The 14,503-nt window shown below is 32.5% G+C and overlaps 1 protein-coding gene across 4 annotated transcripts in view; it reads right to left on the bottom strand.

Annotated features, from left to right (window-relative positions):
• Window positions 1–14,503, bottom strand: part of DPYD (dihydropyrimidine dehydrogenase) — an 844,474-nt gene that overhangs the window by 629,554 nt on the left and 200,417 nt on the right. For 3 of the 4 annotated variants that reach the window (XM_054437947.2, XM_063652706.1, XM_063652704.1), the window contains one exon: window positions 8,166–8,327. In XM_054437947.2, coding sequence (XP_054293922.1) covers window positions 8,166–8,327 — 162 coding nt within the window. Of the gene's footprint in view, window positions 1–8,165; window positions 8,328–13,283; window positions 13,368–14,503 lie in introns of those variants that run through there. The other variant, XM_054437968.2, reaches the window with a different exon arrangement.

Raw genomic sequence — 14,503 nt, 5'->3', positions numbered from 1 at the left:
ATGTAGAAAAAAGTAACCGCAAATAATTTTAACCATGCAATTTTGGTAAATTTCAAAGTTATTTCCCCCAAATTACGGTAGCTTATTTTTAAGTTCTAGATATTAAGATAAGTTTTAAAACAAACTAAAATATTGTGATAAAAATCATCTAGCAATTCATCTGGCCCCACAGTTCTATTATAAATCATTGTGCCAGTAAGGAATATTTTAATAGATTCCTAAAGATTTTTGGGGAAGAATGTCAGATATTTAGTGAATTCTATCAAGACATTCTTTTCTATTAATCATTGCATTACGAGTAAAAGGAGAGACACAAATAAAATCTTCAAAGATGTTAGTTGTATTTGCATTCCAGACAGACACATTTTACCAGGGTAAAAAATATTTATTTTATTAGTGCTTAATGCATATTTTTCATCTATATCTTACTTCCCTCAGAAATAATTCACCTTTGTGTTTGAGGGTTGGCTATTGGTAAAAGACATTCACAAATAATTGAATACTACTATTTTAAATAGAAGTAGTATAGAGAAATCTCATTTAAAGTGTTAGAACTTTGGGATAATCGGGCAAGTGTGATATATCATTAATCTAACAAATATAGTTTAATCTATATCCTATTTATAAATGAACTGCAAAAAGTTATTAGCTATATATATTAGCAATTTTTCATTATCATGATAATTTATCTTAGTTATAGATTACAAAATGAACCGATAGATTTTATTGATCAGTTTGTCAAACTGTATCATAAATGTGCTAGGTTTATTCCTAAATTTATTTGTATACCAGCTTTCACAAAATCATACTTAGGCATTCCAAAATAAAATAAAACTGCAGATAAACACTTAACGCTTCAAGGTTCCTCGTCACATAGACCCCCTCTTTTTATTTATTTATTTTTTTTGAGATGGAGTCTCGCTCTGTCGCCAGGTTGGTGTGTAGTGGCGCGATCTCGGCTCATTGCAACCTCTACCTCCGGGTTCAAGTGATTCTCCTGCCTCAGCCTCATGAGTAGCTGGGACTACAGATGCACACCACCATGGCTGGGTAATTTTTTTTATTTTTAGTAGAGATAGGGTTTTACCATGTTGGCCAAGATGGTCTTGATTTGACCTTGTGATCCGCCTGCCTCGGCCTCCCAAAGTGCTAGGATTAAAGGCATGACTCACCATGCCTGGCCCGCGTAGACCCCTTCTAACGCCTTGTATTTAAATTTTTCAGTAGTGCTGTAATGTAATTTCTAAAGAAGGAACCCAACATTTTGTTATCTGAAGCTGCATAAAACTTAAGATTCACTCCTGGCTACAGAAGTTAAAAAAGAAAAAAAAACAAAAACAAAAACAACTAAGCCATATGTGTTGGTCTTACCCAATCTATTTCAATGTAGTAGCTTCATATCTAACAGAAAAACAAGGACTTGTGAGGTATGGTGACTAAGTATATTTGGCTAGCCTAGAAGATGCAACAGATACTGCTGTGGCCTTACAGCCAGAAAACCAGGGTTTACATTGAGCGCCTCTGTCTTTGACTAGTAACATTATTTGGGGCAAGTAAGAGTTTGTGAAATAATGAAAATTAAACCACTAGCTTTGTATTCCAGATTTGCCTCTCACTAGATGTGAGGTTGTGGAAGTTAATTTCCTGGAGCTTCCAGTTACTCATATGTAAAATGGAAATAATAACATTACTTGGAGAGTTATTTTGAGGATTAATCAAGCTCTAAATAAAGTACTCAACATTGTGCAGGACACTGGGAGTTTACTTAACATTAGCTGTGATTTTGTAATCACTTTGATTCTTAGTTTCCTTATGTCCAAAATGGAAAAAACATTACCGGGTTTGCATGCCCTCAAGCGTTGTTTATCAGCATTTTAGAGTGAGATACTACAAAAATGCACTGAAGCACTACGCAAGTACAATATAACTGCATTTTCTCCCTGCCTGATACTTTCCTTTGCACTAAGGTCTAATCACCTCCAAAACCATGTGACAAAAATTAATGAAGATTGGACAATAAGTTCAAGGATGCGAATGTAAACCTGTATGTCTTATTACATTTACTACATTATTTCAATTGTTGGCTTTGATTGTTTCCTGAGAAACTACAATGTTTCCTAGGACTTGTAGTAAAGAAACAGTCTACAACAACACATAGTGCTGATCGATGCCCAATCAATGTTAGTCTGATTAACTGAATCCTTACCTAGTGGGCTCTTATTACACTGGGTATTCACATAAGCCAGTTTGCCTGGGGTGAACTTAGTTTACTCCTGCTGTACTGGACTGATTATTAATAATGTCCTGATCATTCTCTAACCTATCTCGGTCATTTGATCATCTTACTTATAAAGCAATCAACATAATACACAGCTAGAGTATTTCCAACCTCACTTTTCAGTTTATGCACAAATAACTCATCTTTTTGATGACTGTTTTTAATATAGGGCTTGCACTTAATATTTCTGTCTCCACTCTTCTATTTGATAGATTAAATTTATCACAGAAATACATTATTTCAGAGCACACCTGCAATACTCTATTGTTCATTAGAATACATATTTCTATATTCTCCTAAAATAGAGTTGTAGAATACAAAAGTTTAAGAATTTCAGTGACTGCCATATCCAAGATGAAGATATGGTAAAAGTAATATTTGCTCTATTAAAACAATCATATACTAATTCGAGTGAACAAGTTCCTTCTCCATTCCCAATTCTTCAAAACTATTTATTATCGTTTTTAAGCAAAACATAAACGTTGATGTAATTTAAATAATTGTTCAATGTTCTTTAATGTAGTCTCATAACACTTGACATTTTTAATTGTATTAGTGTATATTTACTGGACTAATTTAACTCGAACTGTGTCTACCCTTGATAAAATATAGAAATAAATGTTTACAGTCCCTTGGAATATATAGTATATTATTTCTTTAACCCTTAAGAAATATCCCATCTTCACGTTATTAAGGCATAAGAATAGTTAACAAAATTCTGAAAATGGTAAATCAAGAATAAAACACCCCATCATATATAAAAATATAAAACTGTAGCAATTAATACATTTTGTATCAGTAAATGGATGCATAAATAGACCAATGTAAAAAAAATAAAGAGCTCCGAACCCTGCCAAAAAAAACAAAAGCAGACAAATTCATACATATGATCTTACTATATAAAATTAGAGTTATTACAAATCAGTGTGGAAACAACAAACTACACAATAAATGGAATTGAGTTAACTGGCTTTCTGTAGAGAATCCAGGGTGGGTGTGTTATATCACTAGATCCCTCCATCACCACACATACCACACAATGTACAAAGAATAAACTTTTTTTAAAAAGATGAGGAAAATGAATGGTCAATAAACAGATGAGAAAGTTTCTAAACTTCAACATTCATTTGAGAATTCCACATTATTTGTACAATTATTTCTTAGGAAACATAAAACATAGACCAGATTCATCAATTAATCAGAGTGCTTGACTTGGGAAGGGAATATCATGGCCTTTAGCATTTTATCTATAATATATGTTCAATCTAAAGCAAATAAAACAAAATACATGTTATCAATTACATGAAAAAAATTCAATTTTTAATTTTTAATTATTATGAACACATATTGGTGGCAAATGTGTATGGTGTACACGTGATATTTTGATAGATGCATACAATGTGTAATGACCAAGTCAGGGTAACTTGAGATATCCAACATTTCAAGCATTTGTCATTTATTTGTGTTAATGAAAAATCCAATTCAATTCCAGATAGTTAATGGGTACAAAAATACACTTACATGGAATAAGATCTACTGTTCAGTAGCACAATAGTGTATCTGTAGTTAATCATTTATTGTATATTTCAAAGTATTTACTGCATTACTGCAAATAGCATATGCTGATACAACAAGGATTGAGTAAAGTCAAATGAGAGGTGATAGTTTAGAAACCTGCTGAGAGACAAAAAGTAAAATAAAAAAAATATAAAAAACATAAAAAGGAAAATCTAAAGATAACTCTTTTCTGAACGAGTCACCTGATTTCATCTACAATTGCATGTCAGTTCCATTCTCTTTTTTGGCTTAAAACAACAGAAATTTCTTACATTTTTAAATATTTCAATAGTTTTTGGGTAACAGGTGACTTTTTGTTACATTGATAAGTTCTTTAGTAGTGATTTCTGAGACTTTGGTGCACCCATCACCCAAGTAGTGTACACTGTACCCAATGGGTTGTCTCATCCCTCATCCTCCCACCCACCATTTCTCTTCCCCCTAAGTCCACAAAGTCTATTGTATCATTCTTATGCTTTTGTGCCCTCACAAGTTAGCTCCCACTTATGAGTGAGAACATATGATGTTTGGCTTCCATTCCTGAGTTACTTCATTTAGAAAAATGGTCTGCAACTCCATCTACGTTGCAGCGAACGCCATTATTTTGTTCCTTTTTATGGCTAAGTAGTATTCCATGGTGTGTGTGTGTGTGTGTGTGTGTGTGTGTGTATCACATTTTCATTATCCAACGATTGACTGATGTGTATTTGGGCTGGTTTCACATTTTTGCAATTGTGAATTGTGTTGCTATAAACATGTGTGATCAAGTATCTTTTTCATATAATGACTTCTTTTCCTCTGGGTAGATACACAGTAGTAGGATTGCTGGATCCAATGTTAGATCAACTTTTAGTGCTTTAAGAAATTTCCACAGTTTTCCATAGTGGTTGTACTAGTTTACATTCCCACCAGCAGTGTGAAAGTATTCCCTTTTCAACATATCCATGCCAACATCTATTATTTTTTGATTTTTAAATTATGATTGTTCTTGCAGGAGTAAGGTGGTATTGCATTCTGGTTTTAATTTGCATTTCCCTGATGACTGGTGATGCTGAGTATTTTTCCACATTTTTGGTGGCCGTTTGTATATCTTATTTTGAGAATTGTCTATTTGTGTCCTTAGCCTACTTTTTGACGGGATTTTTTTTTTCTTGCAGATTTGTTTGAGTTTCTTGTAGATTCTGGGTATTAGTACAACAAAAGTATAAAATCTAAATACAAGTAAAGTGCTAAGAGGTATATACCATAAAATGGTATATTTCATAGATATTAGAAAAATCTTATAAAATGTTTTCGTGAAATAAATTTTATATTTAGATGTCAATACCATAATCCAGTATATTCCTAAAAATTCAGAATTGAGGTGGTAATTTTAAGTATAAATTTTCCAGCTCTCATTCATTTTGACACACAAATCCTGGAAGACTGGGAGTTTTTAATTTTAATATTTCTAAATTGCCTCCATAACTTTTTAATCAGTAGAAGAGAACTGATTTGGCATGCAGCTAATTTTCTATATAAAATCATTTTTTTTCAAACTTTAGGCAATGGGTAGAAAGATGCATTCTCATTTCCTTCTGCTTTTTCAACAATTCATTAATTTTCAGAGGCAATGAGAGTCTAGGTGGTCTATTAAATGTAAATAATATATAATTCTTTCAAAACTCCAATAAATACACAAATAATTTTCAAAATAAAATTTTCAAGGGTTATATTTGTGCAGAGAAATTAAAAAACCATCATGTGACTGATAAAATCTATACCAAACTATTACTTCCCAGTTATTTTATTGAAACAATGTTATGATAGGATTAAAATATTACTAGGGAAAAAAAGTGCCTCCTAGAGTGAGTCACAATCACCCCAGTAGCCTGTTTACTACATGAACACACCAGTGTGTGAAGGAAGGTCGCTTTTTCACACTGCAAATGTGGAAACAGCAAAAGGTTGAATAGGAATGACAACACAAGATCCACCCCCAACCCCGAAAAAAAAAAAAAAAAAAAAAGCAGGTGGCCTCCTGATTCTATGTAAGGCTATGCATCATGTGATTTATTCCTTTTCCACTACGGTCCCTCCAAATCACATGCTCATGTTAAACTGGAGAAGAATAAGGTATGTACCTAACCAATAATGGCAGACTACTGAGTTGGTATTTTAAAAATCACTTATAAGTCACAGGAAAAACAATTTTGAAAAATACCATACTATTGTAATCTGCTTTCCTAACCTTTGCTTAATTTGGTTGAAAAAATAGATTTGTATTTCTTTAAAGGTCAAAAAACAATCATTGTTTTATCAAACAATCAAAACAAAATTATTTGCATCATATTGCACTTCAACTTAATACTCATGTCAACAGTAGTCTGAAAGAATAACATTTTGCACTTTGTACTTTTTTCCATGAATATCGGTGAAAAAGGAGTTACTCGTTTTGTTGTTTTTTTAACTTCCTAACAACTTTGACAGTTGGGTAAATTTAAGTAAACCACACACTGACCTAGGGAATACAGGACTTTCTAAAATCAGGCACCCTAATCGGCCAACCCAAAAAAAAATGACAAAAAGCTTTTCTCAGTAGTTCCCACGAGGACATTTTTAATTTATAATTTGATATTGAAATCACAGTTATACAAACTATAATTGGAATGAAATAGGCAGATACATTCCTATTCTAAATTCCTTGATTCACTTAAAATGCATCTATTGCAGTCCTAATCTATGCATAACTTTTCATTAGGTGATACTTATGGCAAGACCTAAGTGTGACCACTTTCAAATTTTAGTGAGTTTCTAATAAATTCTATTCTGAAGGCACATGTCTCTGTCTTACATAGACTCTGCTCTGGGAATGAGTGGTAGAACCAAGTAAGAGTTCCCAGAGGGATAGTGTTCCCAGAGAAAAAGAATTAAAACCATGTGAGAGTTTCCAGAGGAATAATGTATCTCTCTCTCTCTTTCTTTCTCATGCTCTCTCTCTCTCACACACACACATACAAACACACCCACACACACACACACCTCTCATGACCAGATCAATTACTAATGATATTATTTTAATTCATTTTGTTTTAAAATGCTGTGTTAGTTGATATACATAGTATGTGACCTTTCTCTTACTGCATCTGTGAAAGCTTGCCCTGGTTTAATGAAGAGGCAAAGGGTCCCCAAAGAAAGGTGAGGAGGAATTCAAGTGAATCTTCTCCATCAACTAAGGATTTTCACAGGTAGTAAAGATCATACTTCGTACTGGTCAGGTAAGCCTAATGCAATTTTGAATTTGGTAAGAAAAGAAATTAAATCCCAGAATTTATTGCAACAATCCACAACCTCGAATTGTTTCTATTTTCTTATTCCCAGGAGCTCTTCTTTAGAATTAACCTGTCAGAAAGCAGGAAGGGAATAACCCTGATTTATTACTAAAAGCAAAGTGAGACTTAAGCTTGAGGAATATTATGGGAAGGGTCCTAAAATGAAAGAACACATTGTGTTTACGTTGACAAAACCAGATCAGTAAGTCATTAACTAAAAATCTAGTGTTGACAGGCACTCAATTTGACCTTCTAGCCAACTAGTCCCCAAAGATTATAAAGTCTTACTCTACCCTTCATATAAGCTGATCATTTAAATGATACATGGGAATTAACCTGCTAGTTGCCTCCAAATAGGAGACGTCAGAGAGCCCAAGAGTGTCCGGAGAATCAGTCTTTACAAATGATTCATTAAAGAGAAAGCCAGGATCAAAGTCTATGGGGTGAATAGAAAAAAAGTGCTTTCATTTTATTTCATTATACATTCTTTACCCAAATAAAAGACCTGCTTCCAATCTATAAGTTCACAAAATCTAATGACATTATTAATGTGGTTAAATAACATTACTCAGTTTCAGGGTTTTTGAAAATTCTCTACCCTTTATTACTCAAAGAATACAATGAAATATGCTGAATTTCAAGCTTTAAAGATTAAGGAGAGTTTCAGGGAAAATAATCCGTTAAGGAAGATAGTCTTTTCATGAGAGGGTCTCCTTGCCATACTTCCACATAAAGTTAATGAATAAGTTCTATTTTCGGATCATCTAATTTATATAATTTCAGTCAAAGTATTTTAATAGCCTGTTGGGATTGCAACTAATTTGACATATGGTTTTACACACTTCCTTTTTGTAGCTAAGCTGCTGAATAATAATAAAGTTTGCTGTACAAAACATACTTGAGCTGTGTGTCACGCTAAAAATGTTGGGTATCAACAGAGCACCAAGGATTAAAGTTATTTTAAGATATTTGTGCATGGTGATGGTAGTGGGGGGATGTCATGTGTATATCATACATACCTCAGTAGCAAATTGCTGCAATCCACCAATATTAATGGGTCCCTCTTCAGTGGCATATAAATTGCATCCACCTACACAAAGATCAGAGGTTGGACATACCATTCCACAAGTCAGACCAAGTGGGTTGTCAGAAAATATCATCTTAGCAGCTCCATAATAGTTCTGCAAAATTAATACAAAATAAAATTTTACTGCTTAAAAATATACTTTAAACAGCCAAATTATGACAAACATTATTTCTTCTACTAGGTAATCAGATTGAAGATAATGATGTGTATAAGATGCATAGGTTTCAATACTACTATCAGGAACCACCAATTAAAACTTAGCAGAGTATTTGACACATAGGAATATTCAATGCACAGTATGTTGATAAATGAATAATCAATTTTGGAAAACTGAATTTTAAAATATAATAAATGTTCTGTAAATAGTTTTCATTTACAAGTCATCAAACTATATCTTGTCAAAAATTATTCATTTCACTTTTTAACAAATGAAAATTAGATGGCATTGTCTGAACAAACTCAAAACCTAAACTTTAAAACAACAACAAAAAATGGTTGTACTCAGGTTATCCTCCATTTAAGTAAATTAAAAGCAGCCAGAGCTTTCATTATTTTTGGAACATATTATCTCCTTAAAAAGAATGAATAGTAAGCTGAATATTTGGGAGAATGTTTTCCTCTAATCAAAAGGCAGAATTGCATCTGACCAGTACTCCTGAAAACTATCAAGTACATCAAAAACGAGAAAAGTCTGGCAAATTTTAACAGACAAGAGAAGCCTAAGGACACATGACAAATAAATATATTGTGGTGATTTTTATGATATCCTGAAACAGAAAAATTGTAAAAATTAAGAAAATCTGAATAAACTAGGGACTTTAGCTAATAATCTGTATCAATATTATTTCACTAACTGCAACAAATGTACCATACTAATGTAGGGTGTTAATAATAGGGGTAATTATGAGTGCATATGGAAACTCACTGTACTACTGTCACAATTTTTCCATAAATCTAAAACTGCTCTAAAATACATTTTAAGAATAGAGCTGATAGAATGCACTTAACAATATAAACATATTGCATTTATTTTTCCTTTGGCTTTTATTTATAATAATTTTGAAGGTCTTTGAAAGCACAGACGTTGCTTCCATGAAAAGCCTCAGACATAAGTACAAATTCCTGGTGATTACAGAATACTGACGATAACAAAAAGTAACAATGACATTTACTATTTATTGACTCTTTAATATATCCCCAGCACTTTAAAAGACTTTTATTTACTCTTAGCACCAATTATTTTATTTACTGTTATCATCTCTCACTATATAGGATGTCCATTGCTCGATCAAAAATTCCTAGATGCAAGAAGAGACAGGACCAAATGCCTGATAATAATAAGAAAACAATAAATAAAATAAGCAAACTCCTAGGTAATCCAGAAATTTAAGTCAGAAAAAAAGACTTTTAAAAATAACCTTGACGAAAATTCAGGAAAAGAAAAGACAAAAAAAAGAAACAATTAATAATAGCACCAGAATACTGGAATCTGTTTAAAAAGAATCAAACTGATATTTTAGAAGTAAATGAACATTTTAAAATAAAAGCTAATGCACAGCTTTCACAGCATTCATGGTGGTTTAACAGTATTTGTCTTGTTCAGTGTCCCTTCAGCAATGAACAGTTATGTCTGCCATATAAGAATGGTTCTTCTACATATATTTTCTGAATATATAGTAAGAATGTGGTATGAAATTAAATTAACAAGCAATAAAACTGAAATATTAAGAGTAAATAATTAGCAAAGGATCATAAAGCAGATAAGTGGCAGAGGCAGGATTCATACTAAAGCATACTGTTCACGGCTCAGTAGATTACAGAATCTAGTTACAGTGATATTATTCAGCTATGGTCCATATCTTGATGTAAACACACACACACACATGCATACACACACACACACAAAAGTTCTTTTCAATATAACCTGGAGGACATACAGCTAGTCCATTAGATTCATTACACTTTATATTAAGTAGTTTTTGTTACATCGTTCTTTTAGTTGTGGTCTTTCCATCAGTTCAATGAAAAGCTTAATAAGTTAAAAGTCTATTTCTTTTAATCAAGAGATTAGGATCTGTTTCTTCCCCCAAATTGCATCAGATTTACCACTGTGTTTGTCAGAGTCTTCGGTAGTGCCTCTAAAAGAGGTTAATTATAAATCATTAAGCTGTCAAAGTATAATATCCAAAAGTCAACACAGAAATATCTTACACACAGAGAAGAAAAATGTGTGAAAGATTATATTTACCTCATTAACAAATACAGAATAAAGATAGTAAAATCTGAGTCAAGGGCATTTGAGGCTGCCATGGCTCAATTGGTGAATTGTATAAAACATATAATAACAATTTATGCTAATTTCTGACAAATACTTCTAGAACATACAAGAGGGATTTATCTCAGGAATGCAAGGTTGGTTTATATCAAAATATACCATATCAGTAGAATAAAAGACAAAAAAATCACACAATCATATTAAAAGATGCAGAAAAGGCACTTGACAAATTCAACATCCCTCATGACAAAAGCTCTCAACAAACTACAAATAGAAAGAAACTTCAACACCTTAATAAAAGACCTTTACAAAAACCCACAGTTAACATCACACTTTATGGTGAAAACTGAATGCTTTCCTCCAATATCAAGAAAAGAATGTTCACTGCATTCGTCAAGGAGTCAAAAGTTCTCCAGAGACACAGAACGAATAGGATGTATGTGGGTGTGTGTGTGTCTGTGTGTCTGTGTGTATACATATATATGTGTGTATATGTGCGTGTGTGTGTGTATATATATATATATATGAGATTTATTATAGGAAACTGGTACACAATTAGGAACCTGCAAATTTCCAAGATCTGCAATTTGAGTCTGCCAGCTGGAGACACAGAAGAGCCAATGTTTTAGTTCAAGTCTCAGTTGGAAGGCCTGAGAACCAGTTAAGTTTTAGTTTTAGTTCTGGTCCAAGAGTAGGGGAGAAAGCCAATGTTTCATTTCAAAGGTAGTCAGACAGGAAGAATTATGTATTTTTCAGGGTAGAGCTAGCCTTTTGTTTTATTCAGTCCTTTAACTGATTAGATGAGGCTCACCTACACTTGAGAGGGCTATCTGCTTTACTAACCTTACTGATTTAAATGCCAATCTAATTCAAAAACACTCTCACAGAAACATCTAGGATAAAATTTAACCAAATACTTGGGCACACAAAGGTTCAATCAATCGGACACATAAAATCAGCCATCACACTAACTTTTACAACTTCTATTCACCATAGCACTTGAAATTTTTGCTAGATAATCAGGCATAAAAGGAAGGAGGAAGTGACAGAGTAGGGAGGGATAGAGATAGAGAAGAAGAGAGAGAGAGGGAGAGAGGGAGGAAGGGAGGGAAAGAGAGAGAGATTGATTGAGAGAGAGAGAGAGAAAGTTATCCAGATTGGAAAGGGAAAAATTATTTCTATTTCCATGTAAAATGATCTTGTATATACAAACCCTAACTAATCCACTAAAATACTATGAGAAGTAATAAAAGTACAGCAAACTTACAGGATAGAAGATTAAAATGCAAATTAATTGTATTTCAATATGTTAGTAATGAACAAACGAAAAATAAAATCAAGACAGTAATTCCATTTACAATAGCAACAAACAAATTATTCAGAACTATATGTATTAAAAACTGTAAAAAGTTCAAATTTATACTCTGAAATCTATAGAAAATTGTTGAAAGGAACTAAATAATACCTAAATAAATGAACATACATCCCATGATCATGGGCCAAAAGACTAATTATTGGGATGGTGATACTATCCAAATTCATCTAAAATTTCAATACAATCTCTACTACAATCCCAGCTGATTTTGCAAAAATTGACAAGCTGATCCTAAAATTCATAGGAAAATCCAAAGGATCCAGAATAGCTAAAATGAAAAATAAGAATGAAGCTAGAGGACTAACACTTCCTGATTTCAAAAATTACTGCAAAGCTAACATAACCAAGATAGTATGGTACTGACATGAGGATAAACATGAAGATCAATGTGATATAAATATGAGTCCAGACAAAAGCCTTCACATTTATGTTCAATTAATTTTTGAAAAGGTTTCTAAGACAATTCAATTGGAAAGAATATTCATTTCAATGAATGGTGCTGGAATATCTGAATATCCACATGCAAAAGAATGAAGTTTGACCCTATCTCACACCAAACAAAAAAATGAACTAAAAGTAAATCATAGATCTGGGGGGTCTGAGAGGGAATGGACAATAACTGCTAATAAGTATGGAGGTTTTTTTTAGGGGTGATAAAATTGTTCTCAAATTGACTGTGGTGATGGTTGAAACTGCAAATGTACTAGACATCAGGGAATTGTCAACTTCACTTACATGAACAAATATATGGGAAGTGAATATATCTCATAAAAGCTGTTATGTTTTAAAGCATGCATTTAAAGGAGTGGGAATTATATACTCAATTTAATAAAGGAATAATTGCATAAAATAGCTAGATTATACACAAAACCGGGCAATGACCTGTAGGGCAATAAAACATAACTTTTGGAGTCATTTTTCTTCTGAATAGAAATTGCATCTCTACTTGACACAAAGCTACTAGTTAACATGTACATTCATAGGTTGAATTTTTAAGAATAAATAGAGAAGTGAGCCAATGGTTCTTTCTCCTAGAAAACTAAATAGTACTTAGTTGTTCCCTTGTATTTAAACAATACTTTAGTATGATAATAAAAAGATACAGTCATCTCCTTGACCTTACTTTATGGTTTTGGATAATTTTACTTAATAATAATGAAAATGAGCAATTACTAACTCAGAATTAATCAGTCTATTCCTAAGCAAACATACTTAGTTCCTGCTGAAGCCCACTGATCTCTTCACTTAGTAAAAGCAACTGAGCAGGTCATCACTGTTAGAAATAATCTCAAAGTCTAATGCAGAATATCTTCATCACCCCCAGAATAAATCCTGTACCCATTAACAGTCACTTCCTGTTCTTCCCTGCTCCTCACCCCTGCACCCATTAGTCTACTTACTGTCTTATGGATTTGCCTCTGCCTCTGTGGATGTTGGATATTTCATATAAGTAGAATCATATATGACCTTTCGTTTCTGGCTTCTTTTACTTAGTATAATGTTTTCAAGGTTCACCTATGTTGTGGCATGCATAAGTACTTCATTTCTTTTTACTGCTCAGTAATATTCCATTGTATGGATATACCACTTTTGTTTATCCATTCTTCAGTTGATGAACATTTGGGTTGTCTGTGATAAAGATTGCACAACTGTGAATATACCAAAAACTACTGAAACTTTAAAACTGTGAATTTTATGATTGGTGAATTAGATCTCAATAAAGCTGTTATTAAAAATTCATTGAGCTACACTCTTAATATTTTGCATGTTACTGTATAAAAGTTATATATAAGTAAATAAATAAACAAATGTACCTGAAAAAAAAAAAAGAAATAATCTCAAAGTCACTGTCAGTATTCTTTCCTCCTCTTACATGACATCACAGAAACACTTGACGTGATTCATTAACAAATATTTGTTGACTGACTCCATGACTCTACATTCCCATTGTATAATTAGAAGTGTCCTTGTAATATAAAAACAGTATCATGCAAAAAAATGTGATCTGCAATTGGTAGACCACTTTTAAGGATACTTGGGGTAAAGAAGCACAGAAAAAAAACATAATCCAATTAAATACTTAAGTATCTTTCCACAATAATTTTGATTGTTTCATAGGCCCAAAATTGGCTTCAAGATTGCACATAAAATGATATCACAAGAAGAAAAAGAGACACATGTTTGAAAAATTGCAACAAATAAAACATTTAAAGTTATACCTCTGGCTCATGATTTTTCTATAGCTGTCAAACTACGAGTGCCTGATCTACTACTGCCATGAAATTGTCTAATAATTCTTAACACTCTCATGACTGTAAGTGTAACCCTTTCACCAAAATAAAATTTGTAGGAGGTTAAAAAATTGTTTTAAGTTAGTAAGGATTTATTGAATGTCTTCTAAATATAAAGCATTATGTGTATGTTTATTTTTTTGAAAAAACAAGTATATGCTTCCTGATATCAAGATGCTTTAGCATCAGAGTAAGAAGTCATGTCAGGTTAAGGTGTCCAGCAATAGCTTTAAATGGGTAACAGTCAAAATGACTCTGGTTGTGACTTGTCTAAGATAAGAGAGAATCATAGCCACATCATTCTTGATTGATAGGAGTAAATATTCAAG

The sequence above is a fragment of the Pongo pygmaeus genome, chromosome 1 (genome assembly GCF_028885625.2).
Source record: "Pongo pygmaeus isolate AG05252 chromosome 1, NHGRI_mPonPyg2-v2.0_pri, whole genome shotgun sequence".
Taxonomy (NCBI): Eukaryota; Metazoa; Chordata; class Mammalia; order Primates; family Hominidae; genus Pongo; species Pongo pygmaeus.
This window is presented reverse-complemented; position numbering and strand designations above follow the sequence as displayed.